Genomic DNA, 22,917 nt, shown 5'->3' on the forward strand with positions numbered 1-22,917 from the left:
AGCAGGGACTACAGGCACCCACCATCATGCCCAGCTAATTTTTGTATTTGTAGAGACGAGGTTTCACCATGTTGGTCAGGTTGGTCTTGAACTCTTGACCTCAGGTTATCCACCTGCCTCAGCCTCCCAAAGTTCTGGGATTACAGGTGTGAGCCACAGCACCTGGCCTCAAGGTTCTTACTAGATGTAGGGTCTGCTCTGTTCACACACCAAAGTTGGGGTCTTCTGAGGACAAATAGAGACAGACCTGGGTCCCTGTCTGCCCACAGCCACATGGGGGTTTGTCTTTGAGGTGAGCCTGACTCCACAAACCCAAGGCCTTTCATAGGCAGGCAGTATAGGTCCCTTCTAGATGGAGCATTCCAGTCTAGATTGAGATGGGACTCCACAGGAGTCCTTGGAAAGAAGGCTTTGAGTGCCCACACCATGCCAGCTCTGTGTCAGGCATCCTTTCTAGGTGCAGAAGCGGTAGCTTTCATGGTGTGATTAGAGCATTAATATGGAGCCTAGGGATCTGCGTTCTAGTTCAGGCATTAAACCAGTTAGACTATATAATTAGAGGTTTGAAATATACTGGCGATTACTAACAGATTTAAACGGATTTAAAATACTGCAGGTCCAAGCAATAAATCATATTTGGTTAAATTCCTGTTTTTAAGTGGTTTTCTTTCTCTGTTCATTGACTTTGAAACTTTCTTTTCTCAGCCTGTTCTTTTTTCTCGGAAAAATCCTAATTCTGTTGTTTGGCAATGTTGTCTTTAATGTCCTTGTTTTTCCCCTCTGCTTTTTTTTTTTTTTTTTTTTTTTTTTGAGACGGGATCTTGCTATGATGCCCAGGCTGGTCTCAAACTCCTGGGCTCAAGTGATCCTCCCACCTCAGCCTCTCAAGTAGCTGGGATTATAGGCACAAGCCACCACATTCAGCATCCTCTACTGTTTTGATTCCTAGAAGTTTCCAGTTGTGTGTTTATGAAGGTATTTCTGTGCCTTGTCTTCCCAAGGTCTGGCCTTGGAAAATAATAGAAGAAAATTATATTGCTGATATTATCAGTATAAAGTAAAAGTGTGCCAAAGCATACAGCCATTAAAGAACACAATGGATAACATCTTCATAGAATGGATGCCCAATTTTATCAAAGATGGAGGACAGTGATGGAAGTTGGTGAGGATTCTTGGTCCTCTTTAGCAGTATTTCAAGTATAACCTTGTGTAGCCACCAAATTCCTTTTGCCTCTTGGAAAGAGACTTGAGTAATGGTCATGTTGACTTTAACACTTTTTCTATGTCTGTTCACTGGGTTGTGTGCTATTCTACAATTGAAGGTTTTGCTTGTGAACATATGAATTATATACTCCACCAAAAAGTTCTGTTTTGCTCCTTGTATATACCATAAAAACTGTGTGCTTTTAATGAATATTGCTGTATTTTTTCCCTGGGTAAAACTGTTGTAATTGATGACTTAATTTTCAGAAGTCAGTTCCTTCCATTTAAGTTTTTATCTTCTTAAAACTTACTTTAGATTTGGTTTTCATTCTCACTTTAGTGTTTACCTGAGTTTTGCTCTTCGCATAACCACACACATATTATAAAGGGCCTTCATGTGGAAGCTTTTTACTTAAGTCCAATGAAATAGAAAACTCTGCACATTTAAAAATATACATTTAAAATTGTTTTTTATTGTTTTATTGGGCAGTACAAAATACAGTCAAGGCAGATTCCTACAGACTTGTAAATTCATCTCAGCAGTCCCTTATGCTTAAAGTTTGCTCAACCCCATTTATATTCACTACTACCATTCACTTTTTACCACTAATATCTTCCCTGCTGTCTAATCACTAATATCTTCCCTCCTGTCTAATCACTAAGTTAAGGGAAAAATAGTCATTTACTTACAGAAATATAATGGGTATTAATAACAAAATTCCATTTCCCAATTAAAAGCTATGTCAAAGAAAAAAAACAGTAGAGGCATTATTTAAAACTTCTAAATGGCCTTGTGAGTATAGTCTTAGTTTAGCTTCCTTATTTTTTTGTATGCCCAACCTGAAATGACATCACATCACAGTATGTTGCTTTTTCAGTATGAAGTTAATGGGCTTTCCTGCTGTTTAACTGCTTTGAGATTTTAAAAATGCATTCAGCTACATAGTATTCAAAGCATGGAGCTGGGCGCCACAAAGATTTGGGCCTGGCATCACCCAGAAGCTCAAGGAAGGGAGCGGATGAGCACTTTCTCCATTATACATAGTACTTGATTGTTCATGGAATACAAATTTAAATATAAATGAACTATATATAAATGCCATAATAAAAAGTATACGAAAGTGCTTTGGAAGTACAGATAAGAAAAGTGACACTTCTAGCCTGAGAATCAGGGAAGAATGGTCCTTCGAGGACTTGAAAGAAAAAATGGACAGAATTAAGGCAAAGACGTGAGGACTAGCTTTTCGGTCTGAGGCAGAGTGGAGATCGAGCACAGCAAGAGGTTTGGTTGGTGCCTATATCACAAACAAGGTTTAACAGGAAGTTGGATTAGCAATTGAGCCTTGAATGCCAGGCTAAAGATTTATGATTTATTATAGAAGCAGTGGAGTTAGTGGAGACGTTTTAGTGATGTATCCTAGCTGATATCTAAGGAAGATTAATCTGGCAGGACTTGTGAAGTAGAGGGTAGGCTGGCAGTGGAGAGAATACTTAGAAGGTAGAGGTGGGCTGGGTGTAGTGGCTCATGCCTGTAGTCCCAGCACTTTGGGAGGCTGAGCTAGGAAGATCACTTGAGACCAGGAGTTCAAGACCAGCCTGGGCAAGTGAGACTCCATCTCTGCAAAAAATAAAGAATAAAATTAGTTGGGTATGGTGGTGCATGCCTGTAGTCTTAGCTACTTGGGAGGCTGACACATTAGGATTGCTTGAGCCCAGGAGTTGGAGGCTGAAGTGAGCTATGATCAGGCCACTGCGCTTCAGCCAGATGACGAAGCGAGACCCCGTCTCTATTAAAGAAAAGAAAAAAGAAGGCAAAGGTGAAACTAAATAAAGAATCCTGGTGAGGGACCCTACAAAGATAGGATCAGTTGATGAGGCAGCCACCAGCATGAGAGTCAAAAGAGACCAAAGAATAAGAAATGATGTCAAATGTCAAGGATGGCAATACCACTCACAGAAACAGGGAAGATGGCGATTTAAAGAGCTTGAAGTAGCAATAAGGCAAATGGAAATGTCATTTTCCATAAAGAGTTGTGATATCTTTTCTCCTGCATTAACGTTTTTTAAATACTGATAAAGTATTTTTAAAAATTACTAATGCTGACTGGCTCAGTGGCTCACACCTGTAATCCTAGCACTTTGGGAGGCCGAGGCAGGCGGATCACTTGAGGTCAGGAGTTCAAGACCAGCCTGGCCAACATGGTGAAACCCCATCTCTACTAAAAATACAAAAATTAACTGGGCGTGGTGATGTAATCCCAGCTACTTGGGAGGCTGACCTGGGAGGCGGAGGTTGCAGTGAGCCAAGATAGCGCCACTGCATGCCTGTCTGGGTGATAAAGTGAGACTCAGTCTCAAAAAAAAAAAAAAAAACTAATGCTTTTGTAATGTTTGACATTTGAAGCATATTTCTTAGGAGCTCAGAAATGGAGCTCCTTGCACTATGCATGTGTTGTCCGTGAAAACAGACATTCTCTGTGATGGCTGTCCTTGTTCTCTAAGATGATTTCACTATTTATTTTGTAAGGTAAGCAGTAGAGTGATTTCTGATTTTTGACATGAGAAAATAAAGGAATGGGTCTAAGCAACTATTAAGGCTGCCCAGGCACAAAGCTATGAGATATATAAAATATAAGCCATCAGTGTTGTTGTAGTAGTAGTTAGCATGGTGAATAATAAGTATAATATTGCTTGGAGCAAAGCAAATGGTAAAAATCACAAGGATGAGGAGACTCGCCTTAACATACCACAACCATCTATGATCATATGCACTAAGTGTCCGGATGATGGCGGTGTAGCAGTAGATGATAAGCACAAATGGAATTAAGAATCCAAAGAATGCCAAGGAGATGAAGTAGTAGAGTTGGAAGGGAGACGAGGACTCGCATGTGTCGTGAACATCATGGCAGGTGGTGATGTCTGGCTGAACAAGATAATATTCCTGCTTCAGGATGAAAAATGGCAGCATATATAAGAAAACTGTTGCCCACACCAGTCCACATGTTACCAAGGCATAGGTGTGCTTGGGCAGGCCCCGGTAGGTGAAAGGATGGACGATGGCCAGGTAGCGATTGATGCTGATGCAGGCAAGGAGCAGAATGGAGCAGTACATGTTGCCATAGAAGATGACTGTGGTAGCCCGGCACAGGACCTCTCCAAATACCCAGTTGTTCCCATTGAGATGGTAAGCTATCTTAAAGGGCAATGTAACACAAAAAAGAAAATCTGCAATGGCCAGGTTGGTGTAGAATACGGTCGTACAGATGGATCTGGTCCTGAAGAAAAGCATCCACAGGGTTACAGCGTTGGCCGGGACACCAACTACAAACACCAGGAGGTAGATGGCAGGTATCAGTTTGGTACTTAAGGAGCTGGTCAGGTACCCCATGGTAGCATTTTTCACATGGAGATGTGAAGCACTTTCTTCAGGGCACTTAATTTTTACAGTAATGGTGGCTCCTGTCCAGCCTTCTAAGGCAGAAAAGGGGAACTCTTCAAAAGAATCTGGGGGAGCTCCACGAAAGGTCTTAATATGTAAAGTTGGCTTTGCCAAGTTGTTTGTATCATTTTCCATGCCTGTAATTGAAAGAAAGTATTAACATAAATTTATAGTTCAAGAAAAAAGAAAACAATGTGTTTAATTATTTATAAATAATTTCTGTGATTGTAGAATTTAAGATCACTTTTATTTTAAAAGTTATTATAGATTAGTCACTCAACAAGCATATATTTAATACATATCATATGCCCCAGAACAACACTATCTCATGCAGAAACAAAAACTAAATGATCAGTCCTTGTGTGTGAGGTGTTTATAATACTATTGGAAGAAACAAAAAAGCCCATCAGAACATTATAGGCATGTTGACTATAAACTATATAGGCATTCCGACAATACTTAATAGATTCAGATGTTTGAGCAAAATGTCAAGGAAAAGATGAACTTGAGCAAAGATTAGCAAGGTTCATAAAAAGATGGAATTTAATGAGTAAGATTCTGCTGGTGATGAATGGGCAGAAGCATAATGTGGGCTATCATGGGATCTGGGAATGCCAAATAAGTTGATTTAGCAAATTTCTATTGTATACTTATGTGTCAGTGGTGTAAAGTTTTAAATAAACTCCATTTCTATCTGTAAGTAATGCTACTAGTGTAGAAGATGCATAAAAATGCATTGTCTTATGCTAATAAGGTGCAGCTGAGAAAGGAAATTTAAAGAGTGAGTGACAGCTAAATTCCTGAAGGGCCTCTAAACTGTCCTAAGAAATCATATGTCTATTCACAGATGCTGGGATTGCACACATAATTTTGAACAGAGGAATAACCATTGTGTTAGGCAGAATAATAGCACCCCCTAAGATGCTACCTGCTAATTCCTGGAACCTACAAGTGTGTTTGTTCTTTTACCTAGCAAAAGGAATTTTGCAGATCTAACTTAGTTAAGGATCTTAAAATGAGATTTTCCTGAATTGTCTGGGTGGGTCATATATAATTGTAAGAGTCCATTTAAGGGGAAGGTAAGAGGGTCAAAGTCAGAGATTTGAAGACACTACGCTGCTGGCTTTGAAGATGGAAGAAAGGGTCGTAAGCCAAGGAGTGCAGGCAGCTTCTAGAAGCTGAATAAAGCGAGATAGCTGAGTCTCTCCTAGAGCCTCCAGAATGAACCCAACTCCACCAACGGCCTTGATTTTAAGACCTCTGATCTCCAGAAATATAATCTGTTGTCTTAAGCCACTCAATTTGTAGTAATTTGATATAGCAGCAATAGGAAACTAATATAGCCATTATTGTGACTTGTTTTTAAGATGTCTTAGGTAATAGTTTAGAGAATAGATTGAAAAGGTAAGAAATTAGAGGCAAGGGGACCTGATTTGGAGGCTACTGTTATCATTCATAGCTCAGTGAGTTACTGAGCTAGAACAGTGGTCATGGAAAGGCAGAGGCGAATACATGAGACTCTGATGGCGGCTCAAAGGGACTTGGCATCTGATTGGCTTTGGGGTACAGTGAGGGAGAGGCAGGAAGCAATAATGACTCATGTTTCTACTCTAGATGACTTAGAGGGAGAGAATGCCATTAACTGAGTTGGAGGAAGAGACAAGGGGGCAGGATGGGGGAGAAGCTACAATCTGTTTTTAGTCTGACTGAGGATGAGTTGCTGGTGGAATATTAGTGTGTAAAAACGTCCAGCAACTGGTTAGAAGACTAGATGTGGGTCCAAAATTCCAGGAGCCCAAATTAGAGGCATGGTTTATTGTAGTCTGCATGGAGGCTCTCGTTTAATTTAGTGGAAGTGGTTGAGATGGCCTAGGGAGAGTTATGAGAAGAAAGAATCCAAAGGTGGACTTTAGGGGTAATGACAGATTTTAAGGGAAGAGGAAACAAAGGAGGAAAAATCAGAAGATGAAATCGGTGTGAGGACCTAAGAAGTTGGAAATGAATTCTTTAAAAGATAGAAACACATCAACTATATGCTATCAATATTTGGTGTTACTTGGCATGTTGATGTTAATAATCCTAATTCCTGCAATTTCAAAAACAAAATCTTAAAGCTCAAACCTGAACATTTATTATTATATAACTTTTTGTAACCCTTTCACATGTATAGAAAATAGATTCTCTCAGATTTCTAATGTTACCTTTGAGATAGACTTCTATGCCAAATATAAACCTCATTCTTATGGATTTAAAATGCCAGTACTGGGCCATTGCATCTTGTCCCATGGCCTCAAAATTCCTCCATATTGAATGCTTGAAGTTAGTGTTTAGTAACCTGTGTCTCATACAGAGCCAGTTTCTCTTCCTGCTTTAATCTCTAGCAGTTAGCTCCTGGGTGAAATGGAAAGCTTCCAAGTAAACCTGAGATTGCACAAACTGAATTCATGGAGTAAAATAGAGGAGGTGTGGCCTGATAACTTAGGGTATGGAGGTGATCAGGTATCATTTAAGAAAAGGTAGATTAGGCTGGGCGCAGTGGCTCAAGCCTGTAATCCCAGCACTTTGGGAGGCCGAGACGGGCGGATCACGAGGTCAGGAGATCAAGACCATCTTGGCTAACACGGTGAAACCCCGTCTCTACTAAAAAATACAAAAAACTAGCCGGGCGTGGTGGCGGGCGCCTGTAGTCCCAGCTGCTCGGGAGGCTGAGGCAGGAGAATGGCGTGAACCCGGGAGGCGGAGCTTGCAGCGAGCTGAGATCGTGCCATTGCACTCCAGCCTGGGCGACAAAGCGAGACTCTGTCTCAAAAAAGAAAAAAAAGAAAGAAAGAAAGAAAAGGTAGATTAAAGAAAAGGAAAGAAAAATGTGGGAGGCAGCATTCTTCTGTGCCTGTATTTAGAGGTGATCTTTGAAGGTGTGTGTGACACACAAACCCTTCTGCTCACTTTTGCATTTTGGAAAAATTCTTGCATCTGACATCACCCAAAGAGAAGTGGCTTTAAAGATAGGCACAAAGGCCGGCCGCGGTGGCTCAAGCCTGTAATCCCAGCACTTTGGGAGGCCAAGGCGGGCGGATCACGAGGTCAGGAGATCGAGATCATCCTGGCTAACACGGTGAAACCCCCGTCTCTACTTAAAAAAAATACAAAAAACTAGCCGGGCGTGGTGGCGGGCGCCTGTAGTCCCAGCTACTCGGGAGGCTGAGGCAGGAGAATGGCGTAAACCCGGGAGGCGGAGCTTGCAGTGAGCTGAGACTGCACCACTGCACTCCAGCCCGGGCAACAGAGCGAGACTCCGTCTCAAAAAAAAAAAAAGGAAAAAAAAAAAAGATAGGCACAAAGTTAGAGAATGGTGGCTGAAGATCATGCCGTACAAGTTATTAGCCTGATTTTAAAAAGCTGTTAAAACCAAGTGTCTGTCCGTTTACAGAAAATTTCTGGGGTTTAGCAAGACATCATGCCTCCAGACATGCCAAACAGTGCCTGTGTTTTGTGGAAAAGTTGATTTGATTCCATTTTCCAAGAGAATGCCAGATCTGGTTCCACTTAAATAAGTCTTTTATTCCTCAGAGCCTGGTTTTCCTTATGAATTGTATTCATTGTTAAATTTTTTTAATGTATTTTAATTCTTCATAGAGGCTTCCATTGGGCATAATGTTCCCAAAATGTTTTTCTGTCTAGGAAAAGGCCTTGAAGAACTAATCCAAAGGGAATGAACTCCGGCCTCTCGGGGGTGTCCAAAGGAGAGAATACGGTCATGGATTCATTCACAGTTTCTGTTTCTAGTTGAGTCAGTAAAGCCCCTTCCTCATCCATGTTTTCCGTTTATCACTAGAGACAGAAACTAAAAACCATGGCTTCAGGCTGCTAAAAGCCTAAAGCAAAACAAAACCACAACAAAATAAGGCAGGTTGGACGAGCTTGCTTCTTTCTTCCTTCACATTTCTCCCCCACCCCTATGGAAGAAAGCAAATTCACTGCCTCTTTGTTTCCTTCAGAGGCCCCCCATTTTCACCTCCATCAAACCCTACTAGTGTCTTGAAGGAACCACCCCCGAAAACCTTGTTTCTTTTGCAATTCTGCTTCTTAACATATTGGCCCATCTACTCCCAGAAAGAGCGTGCACTTACTGTATTCATAAATCCCACATGTGCTTACTGCTAATCACCACAGATTCTCTTAGAGCTCTCTGCAACAACTCAGGGATTCCAACTGTGAATATAAGCAATGTTCCTTTAGAAAGCATTATTTTCTGTTTTTGTTTCCCTTGCTATGTCCAGTCTTTGCCTCTCCCACTCCTAACAATGTTGACTGGAGTGTGTGACCTAATAAAAAGTGACAGGTACACACCTATCCCAAATTTGTTATTTTTGGAAAAAGCAGGAGGCTTCAGGCTAGCATTGTGATGGGTAAAGTGGAAAGTACATTCAAAGTTGGATAATAGTATTTGGGAGACCTTATTTCTAAAATTAAAACATCATATATGAGGGTAGGGAGAACTCCCCACTGAAAGTCAAAAAAGGTCGTTCATTTTGGAAATAGTGACTTATTAGCATTGCCAGCTATTGAAAGCAGATGACTTCTTTCTGGCAATATTCTTGTTTCTCCCATTTATGTCTCATCAAGAGGTATAAACACAGGATATATTTTTTAATCCCTTGAAAAAGTGCCATCTTTGCTTAACCAGAAGAGAAAATTCTTTTTTTTTTTTTTTTTTTTTTTTTGAGACGGAGTCTCGCTCTGTCACCCAGGCTGGAGTGCAGTGGCTCACTGCACTCAGCTCACTGCAAGCTCCGCCTCCCGGGTTCACGCCATTCTCCTGCCTCAGCCTCCCGAGTAGCTGGGACTACAGGCGCCCGCCACCTCGCCCGGCTAGTTTTTTGTAGTTTTTTTTTAGTAGAGACGGGGTTTCACTGTGTTCACCAGGATGGTCTCGATCTCCTGACCTCGTGATCCACCCGTCTCGGCCTCCCAAAGTGCTGGGATTACAGGCTTGAGCCACCGCGCCCGGCCGAGAAAATTCTTACAAACACAAAACATCTTTCAAAATTGCTCCCTGACTTAATTGTAGACATCTAAAATCTAGAATATGCCACACATTTTTAAACATCAGGAGGGAACACTTAGTCTTTGACCAGGTTTGAATAGAGTGAATGAACTATAGATGTTCATTTCCATGGTTCTACCTTTTAATAATAAGATCAAACTGCCTTTGGGGTTTGCAGTTTGTGTGAGATGCAAAGAAAGCTAGGTTCAGTTGACTCTTAATTTGTAACAGGAACGCACGTCCCCATCCAACCCCCTGAGAAAATTGCTTACCGCTCTGACAAAAAGTGGGCAACAGAAGCAGGAGGCCAGCAGCTGCAAAGATGAGGGCTTTCATTTTGATGACCTGAGTCTCGTCTTTTGAACGTTATGAAACGTATACAATCATGGAGCACAATTTCACCTCAGTTCCATGTGTCAGCAGCAAATGGAAGCCTTGGTCTGTCTGTAGAAGTTTGCTCTCCTGTGCCGAGCAGGCAGGAAACTTGCACTGGTCCGCCGTAGGGAAAGGATGTAACCCACTCGATGCTTCAGTAAACATGACTCAGGCCAAGCCTCTGAGTGTGTTACGTTATCTCTGGAGAAAGGCATTTAACTCTTATCCACCCCCAACAATCTATTCTGAATAGGTGCTGTAATTCTCCCCTAGTATATTTGCATTTAAAGAATGGCAGAAATTACCGCAGGCCTTTACAGAACTAAGCCAAAAACAGATGTTGAGCAGCAGTAAGTTTTGAATCTGTCCCATCTTTCATTTCTTATCCATTTTAAAAATGCAGTTCCAGAGTGTAATTTCTACTTAATAAATTATCCTTTCTTTTATCTTCCCAGCTATTTCAAATCTTAATTCTTAAACACCTTATATAATTATAAATTAATCATGGAAAACAAACATTTTTTAAGAAATTCAAACTGAGTGGTCAATTACTTTGAAAATTTTCCATCAATATCATATTGATTTGAATTTGTCATCAGTGCCTGGCCAGAACCTGGCTTTTGAGTGGTGGTGGTTTTTCTTTGCTGGGTGAGGATGGGGTTTGTTCGGGCTTTTTTTTTTTTTTTTTTTTTGCCTTATCTTGATGTGTTTTAAGCCATTCAATAACCCTTAGCGTCAGATAACTGGAGGAACCTCCCAAACAACACTGTTCAATTAAACTAAAATCATAGCACATCATTAAAATAAAAACTCCCTTTATTCCATGAGTAATGGAATAAGTCTTGCTGATGAATAAGTCTACAATAAGATATTTTTAATAAGGGTAAAATATACATAACATAAAATTTACTATCTTAACCAGTATTAAGCATATGGTTCAGTAATGTTAAATACATTCACACTGTTGTACAACATATAAGCTTTTATGAATTGTTATATTCTGTAGAGTATGACTTAAATACAGTTAAAAAAATACATTATAACAGATTTTTCTGTAGTAAATAAAACTTAAACTTGAAGACTTACCACCCCACTGCCTGCTCCTTACAAAATGCAGCAAGAATCAGAAAATACAAATTTCACATGAGACTTAAAGGCCAGGGATAAGCTAGGAAGAAATTGATCTGCGGAAACCTTTCACATCTTGATTAAATTACATTAGACCAAGATTTTTACAAAGGTCAGTGTTTAATACTTCAACTACATAATATATGGTTATACAAACTGAGATTGAATGCTATTATATTGCAGAAATAAAAAACATAAAATATTGACAAAGGTTTTTTCTGTTTAATTAGAACTTTTCTGGGAGTTATCTAAAATCAGGAATTTATGACGATTTGCACATGGCCTAGTTTCTGGTCATTTAATTCATTTTTAACTCTTCCGTTGAACCTGGCTGTTTAACTGAAGTGGAGGTGTGGCCGTCCCATAAATATACTATTATTTTCAGTCTTCTGGTGAACAACTGAAAAAGCACACTTGGCCGGTCGCAGTGGCTCACGCCTGTAATCCCAGCACTTTGGGAGGCTGAGGTGGGGGGGATCACTTGAGGTCAGGAGTTCGAGACTGGCCTGACCAACATGGTGAAACCCCATCTCTACTAAAAATATAAAAATTAGCCAAGTGTGGTGGCAGGTGCCTGTAATCCCAGCTACTTGGGAGGCTGAGGCAGGAGAATAGCTTGACCCTGAGAGGCGGGGGTTGCAGTGAGTCAGCCTGGGTGACAGAGCAACACTCCATCTCAAAAATAAATAAATAAATAAAATAAAATCAATAAATTAAGAAAAAGCAGACTTTACATTGAAAAGATTCAGCTTTTACTCTTGGCTTTACATTTAACTCTAGCAACCTTTAGTTCAATGTTTCATAATTTAAACTGCTGACTTAAATTCATCTGATTTGTAATTTCTCTCTTCAGTTTGGCTCATAAGACTAATACTTTAAGCTTTGAAGTAAGATTGTTACTGACTTCTCATCTGGGTAAAAATCTGTGTGGTGCATCTTCTACAGTGATAAGTTATGAAGGCAGGTAAATACCCTTCAAAAGAACTGAGACACATAAATGAACTCGTAGAGCTTAGTTTTTAGGCTATACCTGGGGAGTGTTGGGTTCTCTGAGATCTTGGAAACAGAGAAAAATTAGCCCCTGCTTCCTTGTCTCTTTTTTCCTCCTCTTGTCTTCCCCTTTCCACCCAGCTTCCTGTTTGAGCCTCCCCCATCCATTCTTAAAAGAAATGAAAAATCTTGCTGATGCTTCCATTGTAGTCTGCCACGTAGCTAGAGGTGATTGTGGAAGCAGGCACCAAGACTTCTCCAGAGGTCTCCTTTAGCCCAGATGTTGCAGGATGAAATAACAGATACTTTATCTCATTTTCAGAGCCCTTTCCACATGTATTATCTCACGTTAGTCTTTGAGGAAAATAGTGTTAGAAGCCTGCCAGAGGAACCAGTGACTATTTCCTCTCCTTGCTGCCCCTATCCATCTTAAGTTTTAAATGACAGAGTCAGTGCCGGATCTATTACCTTTCATTCATCACAGTCTTGACTTAGGATTTAGAACATGACACTTACTCCTACACATAGGTAAAATGTTCCCATTTGTTAAATGTCACATGTTTCCTGAAAATATCTCTGCTGATAATTATTTACTTGCCACCTCAGACAAGATTTTATAAAACACAATTGCTACCTAGAAGTTCCACTTAATATCTGTCAGGGCTGACTTTTGTAGCAGGACCATCAGGATCAACCCAAAGTTAAATATGAATATTTACCTATAATAGGAAAAATGCAATACATTTTCATTGCTACTGTTGCTCCCTTTCTGAAGCTATCTTTAACTACTTAATCTTTGCTCCCCCTGCAGCTCAACACCTTTACCATAGGTTAACCCTTTCTCACCTATGTCTGGATCATGTGTCTGCAGCATATATTGCCCTGATCACATTGTATTATAATTCTTTTTCCTTTTATTTTTACTTTTTTTTTTTTTTTTTTTTTTTTTGTGAGACAAAGTCTCACTCTGTCGCCCAGGCTGGAGTTCAGTGGCCTGACCTTGGCTTACTGCAACCTCCACCTCCCAGGTTCAAGCAGTCCTCCCACCTTCCTCCCAAGTAGCTGGGACTACAGGCATGCACCACCACACCTGGCTAATTTTTGTATTTTTAGTAGAGATGGGGTTTTGCCATGTTGGCCAGGCTGGCCTCGAACTCCTGACCTCAAGTGATCCATCCCCGCTCAGCCTCCCAAAGTGCTGGGATTACAGGTGTAAGCCACCACACCCAGCTGTATGTCTTGACACATCTATCTCTTACACTACATTGTTAGCTCCTTGAGGATAATCACCATGTTGTTTGTTTTTAATTTTTGTCTCTGTGTCTGATAAATATGGACGATCCCTGTGTTTCTCTCAAATTAAAAATATCCCATGGTACCCTAGGGCCCCTTGACACTTAGTTTGGGAACCACAGTAATTGATTGAGGGAGAGAGTGTTTGACTAGGGTAGCCCAGGAAGGCTTTTTGGAGTAGGTAGCATCTGAGTTGAGACCTGAATGGTAAGAAAAAGCCAACAGCCACGCTGTGAGGGTAGATAGAGTATTGTGGTATGAAAGAGACTCATGTGAAGGTCTAGAACAGGAAGGGGGAAGTAGAGGGGTGTGAGGTGCAGCCAGAGAGGCAGTAGGCAGGGCCATGCTGTTGGAGCCCCACTGTCCCTGAGAAGGCACCTTGTGTTTCCTTCTAACTGCTGGGGGAAGCCTTTGGGGAAGGTTTAAGCAGAGGAGTGGTGCACTGAGCTATCCATTTTGAAGGGATCCTCTAGGCTCTCTATAAAGGGCCACTGTGGTGAGGGCAAGCTTAGATGCAGCAGAAGCTACTAGGGGACTAGTGCGGCTGTCCAGTTGGGAGATGATGAAGGGTTGGACTAAAGAGTGGTGGGGAAGAAGGGGGAAGTGGTCGGGTTTGGGGTCTGCTTCATCAGGAGTGTATACAGTACATGGCAGAGCTGGGTAGTTGCTGATTAAGAATTTGTGGGAATTGTGATTAAATGGCTCCTCAAAAGCAGTTATTAATTCTGTTTCCTCATCATTCACTGTTCTTTCTTTTTATTCTGTGACATTGTTCCCAGGACTCTGAGAGTGTTTCCAAAGTGCTCTGGCTGGATGAGATACAGCAAGCCGTCGATGAGGCCAATGTGGACGAGGACAGAGCAAAACAATGTAAGCCCTCACCTCCTTTGCTCTTGAAACTTGTCTTTTTGGATTTGGTTATGTGCCTGAAGTCATGCGATTTTTAATTTCTGGAAGATTTGGATTCTTACCAAGTTTTAGTTCTTGGACACATAATTATACCAAAATTAGTTGGTTGCCCTGTTGTCAGTGATTTGACTCTATCTCCAACAAAATTTAACAATGTTGCTGAACAAAATCCAGAAGGTAAAAAATAGTTTTTAAGCTCTCAAATTGTATAATTGAATCAAATCCTTTTTTTCTCTTGATTTTTAGAGAACTAGATCATTTCTACTTAATAGATGCCTTTTTCTCCTTTCCATGGCCTTTATCGTTACCAGGGTTTTCCATAGAAACAGAACCAATAGGAGACCTATGGAGTTGGCTAGCTGATCATGGTGCAACTAGAAGTGAAATAGACTGGCAGTCTACTCAGTTCTTACTTAATCTGTACAACTGGATGAGTTTTGACTCAAGCAAATAGAAGTCTACCTTGAATCATAAAAAGAGTCATGGACCCTCAATCAATTCCCAGAATGGGGCCAGTTTACAAATCCAGAACCCCTCAAATGAAGGGAAGGCCAGGCCCCTTGAAGAAGAACTCAGCTACACTACCAAAAATGTATACTGTTAGTCTTTCTTCCACCCCTCCCCCAAAGGGACCTATGGCCTTTTACCAGGGTGATTGTACTTAGGAGAAAGGACATAATCAGACTTTTGGGGATTAGTGGACACTTGCTCTGAACTGACACTAATTCCAAGAGGCCCAAAACATAACTGTGGTCCACCAGTCAATGTAGGGGTTTATGGAGGTCAGGTGATCAATAGAATATTAGCTCAGATCCATCTCACAGTGGGTCCCTAAACCCCTTCTGTGGTTACTTCCCCAGTTCTGGAGTGCATAATTGGAATAGGTATAATCAGCAACTGGCAGGATCCCCACATTGGTTCACATGATAAAATTGTTTAACCCTCTATTTTTAAGGAAGAATAATATGAAAATTCACATGATAGTCTGAAATAGCTTCTAAATTGCTATACTCACATTCTCCATATATAAATTAAGATTCCTAAAAGTATATTTCATTAACCTGCCAACTCATGGCATAATTAGAATCTATTCTGTTGTATCAGGTCCGAGAAGGTTTTTAAGATGACTTTGTCTTACTCCACAGATGGGCTTTTCAACCTCAGAAGCATCTGTGAGAAACATCTGGGCTTTATTTCCTTAGCTTAGAAAAATGTGTGTATTTCTCTAACCTGAACTTTTATTCCCTAAGGAACTTTGAAGTCTTTCCTTTCTAGCACGCCTTAAGAAAAAAAATAATAAAGTGGAGGTGTGTATATAAGAAATTTCAACTTAAATATAAAACTGAAGGAAGCCATATTCTGAAGAGACACTTTTGAGAAATTCAATTGTAATTTAGACATTCAGATAGCCTAAAATGGTTATGATTTGTCTCTTAGAAATCAAACCAATTTAGAAGGTTTTTAAAATTTTCTTATATTCATTGTTCTTACATTTGGCCTGCAAATGTTAAGTTGATTCTGTTTTTCACATTGAGACTCATGGTACTATTGACTATAAAAGTAAGAGGTTTTCTCAAATGTATGATTTTGTACTCTGTACTTGCACATCTAAAATCCTATCTTTTCCCTCTGTCCTGTCCCTTAGAGGAGCTGATATACTTTCTTTTACTATATATAACAGCAAAAAAAGATTTTCCAAAGTTAATACTATCTATGAGAGTTTTCTGACTTTCAACAAGAATTTAACCTTTTAGAAACATTATTCATTATTTGCATGAAGACTTGAAATAGATTCTGGTCACACACTATAAGCATCAAACACACTCTCAGATAATATGATAAAAGAAAATGTGTTGGCCCAAATATGTTACCATCAGCAAAATTTAAAAGGGCAGGGTAACTCAAGTCCCTTTCATTTTGGCCCAGTGTTCACATTCACTGGAGTATCTTGCTTGCTGAAAGTAGATTTGCCTCTACTTTTGATTCCTTAGAGCAGTCTTTCTCTACCTTTTTCTCATTATGGCACCCTAAAGAATCTTTTTAGACAGTTTTTTCTCTAATCACTCCTTACCATGAAATTTTAGTGCCACAGATATATTGTATACCTGTTTATGTGCCATATGTAGACCTGTACTTTATACATAAAGAGATTTTTTTCACTCTCTCCCTGCAGAAACCAATTTTTGCCCCTTTAGGGGTTATATCACCTCCACTGTGAATGTGTGCCTTAAGAGAGCCTGCTGGTATATGGCTTAAGATGTAAAGCAAACATTTTTTGGATCTCTTAGGAGATTTATGGGAGGTTTCTTAATTTGTTCCTTGGCAGAAACATACCTGACTTTCTGGGGTGAAAGTCATCTATCTGATATCTGGTATCTGTAGCTATCTGGAACTTAGCTACAACTCACAGATTAAGGAAAAAAACAATCAAAATAGATATCTCAAAGTAAGCACATTGAAGTTAATCTACTTTTTTCACTGAGGACCCCTCAGATAGACACTTTGCGCCTGTTGATTCTTTTCTTAGGCAAAACTCTATTATCTTTGGTAGTTTCTTTTCCTGTTTGATTGTGACTCAGAGCACATCAGAAGCCACAAGTCACAAGGCAGTAAAGTGCTTAAGCTGCCATAGGCAGGCACATCAATGTCAGTAAAAAGTGACAGCTGACAGTGAAGGAAGAAGGAAAAACTAAGAGGTATAGGAGTTATTAAGGCTATTTTGTGCAGGAGCCAGTAAACCCAAACACCTCCATAGTCCTTGAAAATAACACCGGATTATAGCACAGCACAATTTTAATGACAAGAAGGACTCTTCTGGCAGCTCTCAGCAGACATTAAGCACCTACTTTATACCAGAGACTTTGGGTAAAATAAGGAGCAATAGCGACTGTCCTGTTAGGATTTTCTCTAAGGCATGTTTTAGAGTTTCATCAAAAATGATTCTATTAAGATGAGAGTTGGTCCATAAAGGAATTAGCTTTAGTTATCTGGAAATTGACCTGTGAACCAGCACATCAATACTCAATGATAATATATGCAAGAAATGTGTGCCTTTTGTAATATCTTTTAAGGAAAATTGCATTTTATTGGGTTAGATGACACTGTCACATGTAGTTTATGTGATAATTTTTGTCATTTTCTTATTCCTTTGGCTATTCTCAGACCACAAACTTCTCAATTTCCAGTACTCTATTTTCTCTATCCTACAAAGCTTTCCAGAAGAAGAGGAAAGGGCAATGTCTACCTATTTCCTGTTAAACTCTATTGGCATAAGAACATACTGCCATACCTTTTGTTCAATAACCACTGGAGTTTGCCTGAGAAGTTCTCCTTTCATCTCTGTGTGCCCCTCCAGATTTGCATGACTTTGACTCCAGGTTGTTGAAAGTCAATCTCTGTTTTCCTTTTGCCTTTAACCCTCATAGTACTATGCACCTGTGAACATAATTTGATGAGAACAGATTGTAATTTAATATTTGTAGAGTTTGATGTACATGTAAGAAAAAAAGAGAAAGTATCCATGTCTCCCTTCTCTTTTCATCAAGATGTTTTCCATGTAGTAAGTATTTTAACTTGGCTTCTTTTCATTTTCTGGTTCTACTTTTCTAACTCAATGCATTTACTGGTTGTGAAAACGCTAGTCCTACTGATTGGACATTCTTACCTGGAATTAAAGTGGGAAATAATTCACTAAGTTAACTTCCCTTAGGCAACCAAGAGTTTAATATGGTTTTGTTAATGAGGAGGGGTAGAAATTCGCAATGGGATAAAATGCTAGTTAGGTCTAAAATGGTTCCAGAATTAAGTTTTAGGACTCTGTCACACATATCCACCAGCTCTGCCTTTCCAGAACTCTTGTTTAGGTTGTTTATGACAATCTTGCTAAATATATTAGCACTATACAAGAGAATACCAGGATTTCCATCACTTAAAAAGCATTTTGCTTATCCTAAAGTAAACAAATGTCTTTGTAAAACTAGTTCTCAAATACATGTTAATGGCCTAGGTTAGAGCTACATATCTACTGTTGGTGTGTATTCACCCCATTTCATAGATTACTACAGCAAGCAAAACCTAGTGCCTTGATACCACGTATGAGTAACCAGGGAAGACTGTTGTTTTTAATAAACCATACTCCCATGGTATCTAATTCTTCTTATGGACTAAACTGGTCGGTGAATTTGTGATTGTCTTGGGCATATGTGGTGAATATTCTCAAAGGGTAAAAATGTTTGATACTAATGCATTCCTAAAACGTTGAATTATATATTTGCATGCCTTGAAGTAAGTAGAAGATAACCATTAACAAGAAACTTCTTTTTTCAATTACCCAGGGGTTACTCTGGTGGTTGATGTTAATCAGTGTTTGGAAGGAAAAAAATCAAGTGATATTTTGTCTGTATTGAAGTCTTCCACTTCTAATGCAAATGACATAATCCCGGAGTGTGCTGACAAATACTATGATGCCCTTGTGAAGGCAAAAGAGCTCAAATCTGAAAGAGGTAAGTTGGTTTGTTACTTTAGCGCAAGCTATTTTAAATATCATTTCTGTGGTATTATATTTTCTTAATTTTAAGACAAGTATTGCTTTCAAATTAATATTTCTGTAATTTTTTGTCATCTATGGCTAAGGAAATTAGGAAGAGTTTTAAATGTTTCTTTTTAGTTTTGGAAAGCTATGATGAGCTCAGTGGCAATATATGGATGGCATTAAGAAAATGTCATATTTGAGGAATCTGTGCCTTATACAAGTTATGCTTATTGATTCATTTATTCATATGGGTAGACCAGTGATATAAATAGATGTTTATACTAATATTTTCTCTCACTTAATCCTTTGTGATTGTACAATATTAAATAGGGGTAAAGAGTAATTTTGAATATATGAAATAAAGTACAATGAGCCAGTCTGCAAGGGATCAGTGGGCAAAGCTAGGCAACTAGTTATGCCTACTCAATCCAACGGCAGAACCTACATTGTTAGCTCTGGAAATAATCTTTGAGACTATACAGTTTGATACTCATTTTTCAGATTTGGTAATTCACATTGGTAAGATTTCAGACAGAGGAAAAGAATGGTAGACCCAAGGACAATTAATTTTTAATCTAGAATTTCTTTAGTAGATTTTATTAAGCACCTACTATTTCCTAGTGTCAAGCATCAAGGTGGCTCTCAACTTCTAGGCTAGTGTTTATTTGTACCACATTGTAGGTCATCTACAGGATAGTATTCATCTTTAAGAAACTAGTGTGACAGCGTATGGCCTTAGAAGTAGAGCTTAAGGAAAAAAAAAAACTTTTTTAGTCCAACTTGATGTTTGTCTAGTAGTACCCTATGTACTTGCTTTCAAGTTTCATATATTTCCAACTTGGAGATTCCACCTTAAAATTCAGTAAATTTTCTATTAATGAAATGACCACTCTCTTACTTGGCATCTGATCACCCTTGAGTCCCTCTCTGTTCCATTCAGATCTCTTCATCAGGAATTACTATAATGTCCCCTGTCTCATCCTTCATTGGGAAAGAATTGCATAATTGTATTAATGAGCTATCCTAATTTCAAATTCATCCTGGAAAAACTTAGTTTATCTTCTGTCTCCTAAACTTGCCTATTTCATTTTCCACGTGTCATATTTGGGTGACTATGGTCAAATCCCTTTGTATCCAATTCAGAAACCTAGGAAGCGCTTCAGGTTCATTCTTCTGGGAAGAAAAAAAGGCAGCAAGACTTTTGTCAACTGAGATCGTATTGAATCTATAGATAACTTTGAGAAGTCTTGCCATCTTAACAATATTCTGATCCATGTACATGGGATGTCTTTCCTTTTAATCAAGTTTAAAACTCTTTCAACAATTTTTTGTAGTTTTCAGCATACAAGGCTTGCATTTGTTTCATTAAATTTATTCCTAAGTATTTTATCATTTTTATTCTATTGTAAATATTGTTTTTTAATTATATTTTGGGATTGTTTATTGCTAGTTTATAGATACACAATTGACTTTTTATTGAGAAATAATTTATATGCCATAAAATTGTCCTTTTAAGGTATGTAATTAAGAGGTTTTTAGCATATTCACAAGGTTGTACATCCAACACCTCTAGTTAATTCCAGAACATTTTCATTACACCAAAACAAAACCCAGTACCTATTAGCAGTCAATCCCCATCACCCACTCCCCAGCCCCAGGCAACTACTAATCTACTTTCTGCCTTTGGCCTGTTTTGGACATTTCATGTAAACAGAATTATACAATACATAGCCTTTTGTGTCTGGCTTCTTTTACCTAGCATAACATTTTCAGAGTTCATTCATGTAGTATTTGTCAGTTTGTCCTTTTTAGGGGCTAATATTCCATTGTATGAGTATGCCACATTTTGTTTACCCAGTCATCAACTGATGGAACCTGTATTCTGTGCCACCCTCTCCCCCCAACTTTTGGCTATTCTGAATGAGACTGCTATGAACATTCATGTCCGGGTTTTTTCGTGGGCATATCTTTTCATACAACTGATTTTTGTATATTGATCTTGTATCCTGCAACCTTGCTGAACTCATTCTAATCATTTTTAGTACATTTCTTGTGCTGCCATCTGCCTTAATAAAGTTTCGCTGAAATCCAGCCACACATTAATTTATATATGATCTGTGACTGCTTCCCTGATGCAGTGGTAGTGCTGAGTGGTTGTTTCAGAGACCCACAGCCTGCAAAGCTGAAAATATTTGCCTTTTTTTTCCCCAAGATGAAGTCTCGCTCTGTCACCCAGGCTGGAGTACAGCAGGGCAATCTTGGCTCACTGCAACCTCCACCTCCTAGGTTCAAGCAATTCTCCTGTCTCAGCCTCCCAAGTATCTGGGATTACAGTTACATGCCAACATGCCTGGCTCATTTTTGTATTTTTTAGTAGAGACGGGGTTTCACCATGTTGACCAGGTTGGTCTCGAACTCCCGACCTCAGGTGATACACCTGCCTCGGCCTCCCGAAGTGCTGGAATTACAGGCATGAGCCACCGCACCCAGCCCCTACTCTCTGACTCTACAGAAAAAGTTTGCCGACTCCTGTTCTAGAAAGAAGAGCATCCCAAGCAATTAAAGACTGATTTTCACCTCCCAATAGAGCTATGAGCATTGTTTTCAGGCATGCACAGGATGATTTATTCTTATCTCTTTCACCTCTGGTTCTAGGATGGCTATCTTTTCCCAAACTAAAACATCCACCATTCGGTGGATGGATTACTCAGCCTTATAACTCAGTTTAACGCTTCTATATGTTCGCGTATGATTTTGTCTGGAAGGCATCTAAAAAGTATGCCTCCTTGTGGAGTGTTCATCACCTCTTAACTAACTGTTATCAGTCTTTTTTCTAAGTAACAACCCAACTATATTTCTTTGAAAAACTATTTGGAACCCATGCTGGAAAGTAGCTCTCCTCAGCCTCTTATCTAACTACATTCAAACTAGATGTGAAAAAGATAGGAATTCTTCCTGCCTATTACCTACTGACATCCTAACCCAAGTAAAGCCTTCTAATGCCATTCAGATCTCTTCATCAGGAATTACTGTAATGTCCCCTATCTCATCCTTCATTATGAAAGAATTATATAACTGTATTAATTAGCTATCCTAATTTCATATTCATCATGGAAAAAACTTAGTTTATCTTCTCTCTCCTAAACTTGCCTGCTTCTTTTCCCATGTGTCATATTTGGGTGAGAGCTAAAAACAACAGAAAAATATAAGAAGTTCTAACTTAGACTAAACTAAGTCAACTGCTATCAAGTGAGCTTTAGACTCATTGCCTTTCCAGATAAATCAAAGTTCAAGTGATTGGCTTTTAACCAACTAAGAAATTTTTTACTTCTCAGTTTAAGTGATGGGAGAAACATTTTCACCAGCTTTGCTTGCTTTCTTCCCTTCCCAATGAGTTGCCTTAAGAAGGGTGATTATTCTTCTGAAAACATTTATGAATCTGACAACTATTGATAATTGAAAATATCATAATTGCCTGGTCGTGGTGGTTCATGCCTATAATCCCAGCACTTTGGGCAGCTGAGGCGAGTGGATTGCTTGACCCCAGGAGTTTGAGAACAGCCTGGACAACATGGCAAAACCCATCTCTACAAAAAATACAAAAAATTAGCCAGTTGTGCATGATCCTGTGGTCCCAGCTACTCTGGAGGCTCATCTGAGCCTGGGGAAGTTAAGGCTGCAGTGAGCCTTGGTCACACCACTGTTCTCCAGCCTGGGTAACAGAGTGAGACCCTGTCTCAAAAGCAAGAAAGAAAGGAAGGAAGGGAGGGGAGGGGAGGGTAGGAAGAGGGAAGGGAAGGAAGAAAGAATAATAATTACTTGTAAACATCCTAACTTGACTGTACAATGTATTTTGTAGTAGACCCATATTTCTAAACAGATGAACCAGCTGTCTGACTGCCCATTGAAAAGAGATACATCTCTCTTCCTGGGCATTGACAAACAGAAAGAACAGGTGAGGGGCATTTAAAGTCAAATGAAGCATTAACACATATTAAAGAC

At 39.4% G+C, this 22,917-nt stretch overlaps 2 protein-coding genes across 8 annotated transcripts in view; one reads left to right on the forward strand and one right to left on the reverse strand.

Moving 5' to 3' along the window:
• Positions 1–22,917, forward strand: part of IQGAP2 (IQ motif containing GTPase activating protein 2) — a 310,132-nt gene that overhangs the window by 215,431 nt on the left and 71,784 nt on the right. For all 5 annotated transcript variants that reach the window (XM_015140297.3, XM_078004903.1, XM_028849526.2 and 2 more), the window contains 2 exons: positions 14,255–14,345; positions 18,719–18,886. In XM_015140297.3, coding sequence (XP_014995783.1) covers positions 14,255–14,345; positions 18,719–18,886 — 259 coding nt within the window. The remainder of the gene's footprint in view (positions 1–14,254; positions 14,346–18,718; positions 18,887–22,917) is intronic.
• On the reverse strand, positions 1,657–10,253 carry F2RL2 (coagulation factor II thrombin receptor like 2). 3 transcript variants are annotated; one of them, XM_078004907.1, is made up of 3 exons: positions 9,962–10,245; positions 3,951–4,779; positions 1,657–2,821 (listed from the first exon to the last, which is right to left on the reverse strand). In XM_078004907.1, coding segments are annotated over exons 1-3 (894 nt in total). In that variant the 5' UTR covers positions 10,026–10,245; the 3' UTR covers positions 1,657–2,820. The 3 variants fall into 3 exon arrangements, with proteins under 3 accessions (XP_077861033.1, XP_077861032.1, XP_001106069.1); XM_078004906.1 differs by adding an exon at positions 8,773–8,854 and having other exon boundaries at positions 1,657–4,779; positions 9,962–10,234; XM_001106069.5 differs by having other exon boundaries at positions 1,657–4,779; positions 9,962–10,253.

This window comes from Macaca mulatta, chromosome 6 (genome assembly GCF_049350105.2).
Source record: "Macaca mulatta isolate MMU2019108-1 chromosome 6, T2T-MMU8v2.0, whole genome shotgun sequence".
NCBI lineage: Eukaryota > Metazoa > Chordata > Mammalia > Primates > Cercopithecidae > Macaca > Macaca mulatta.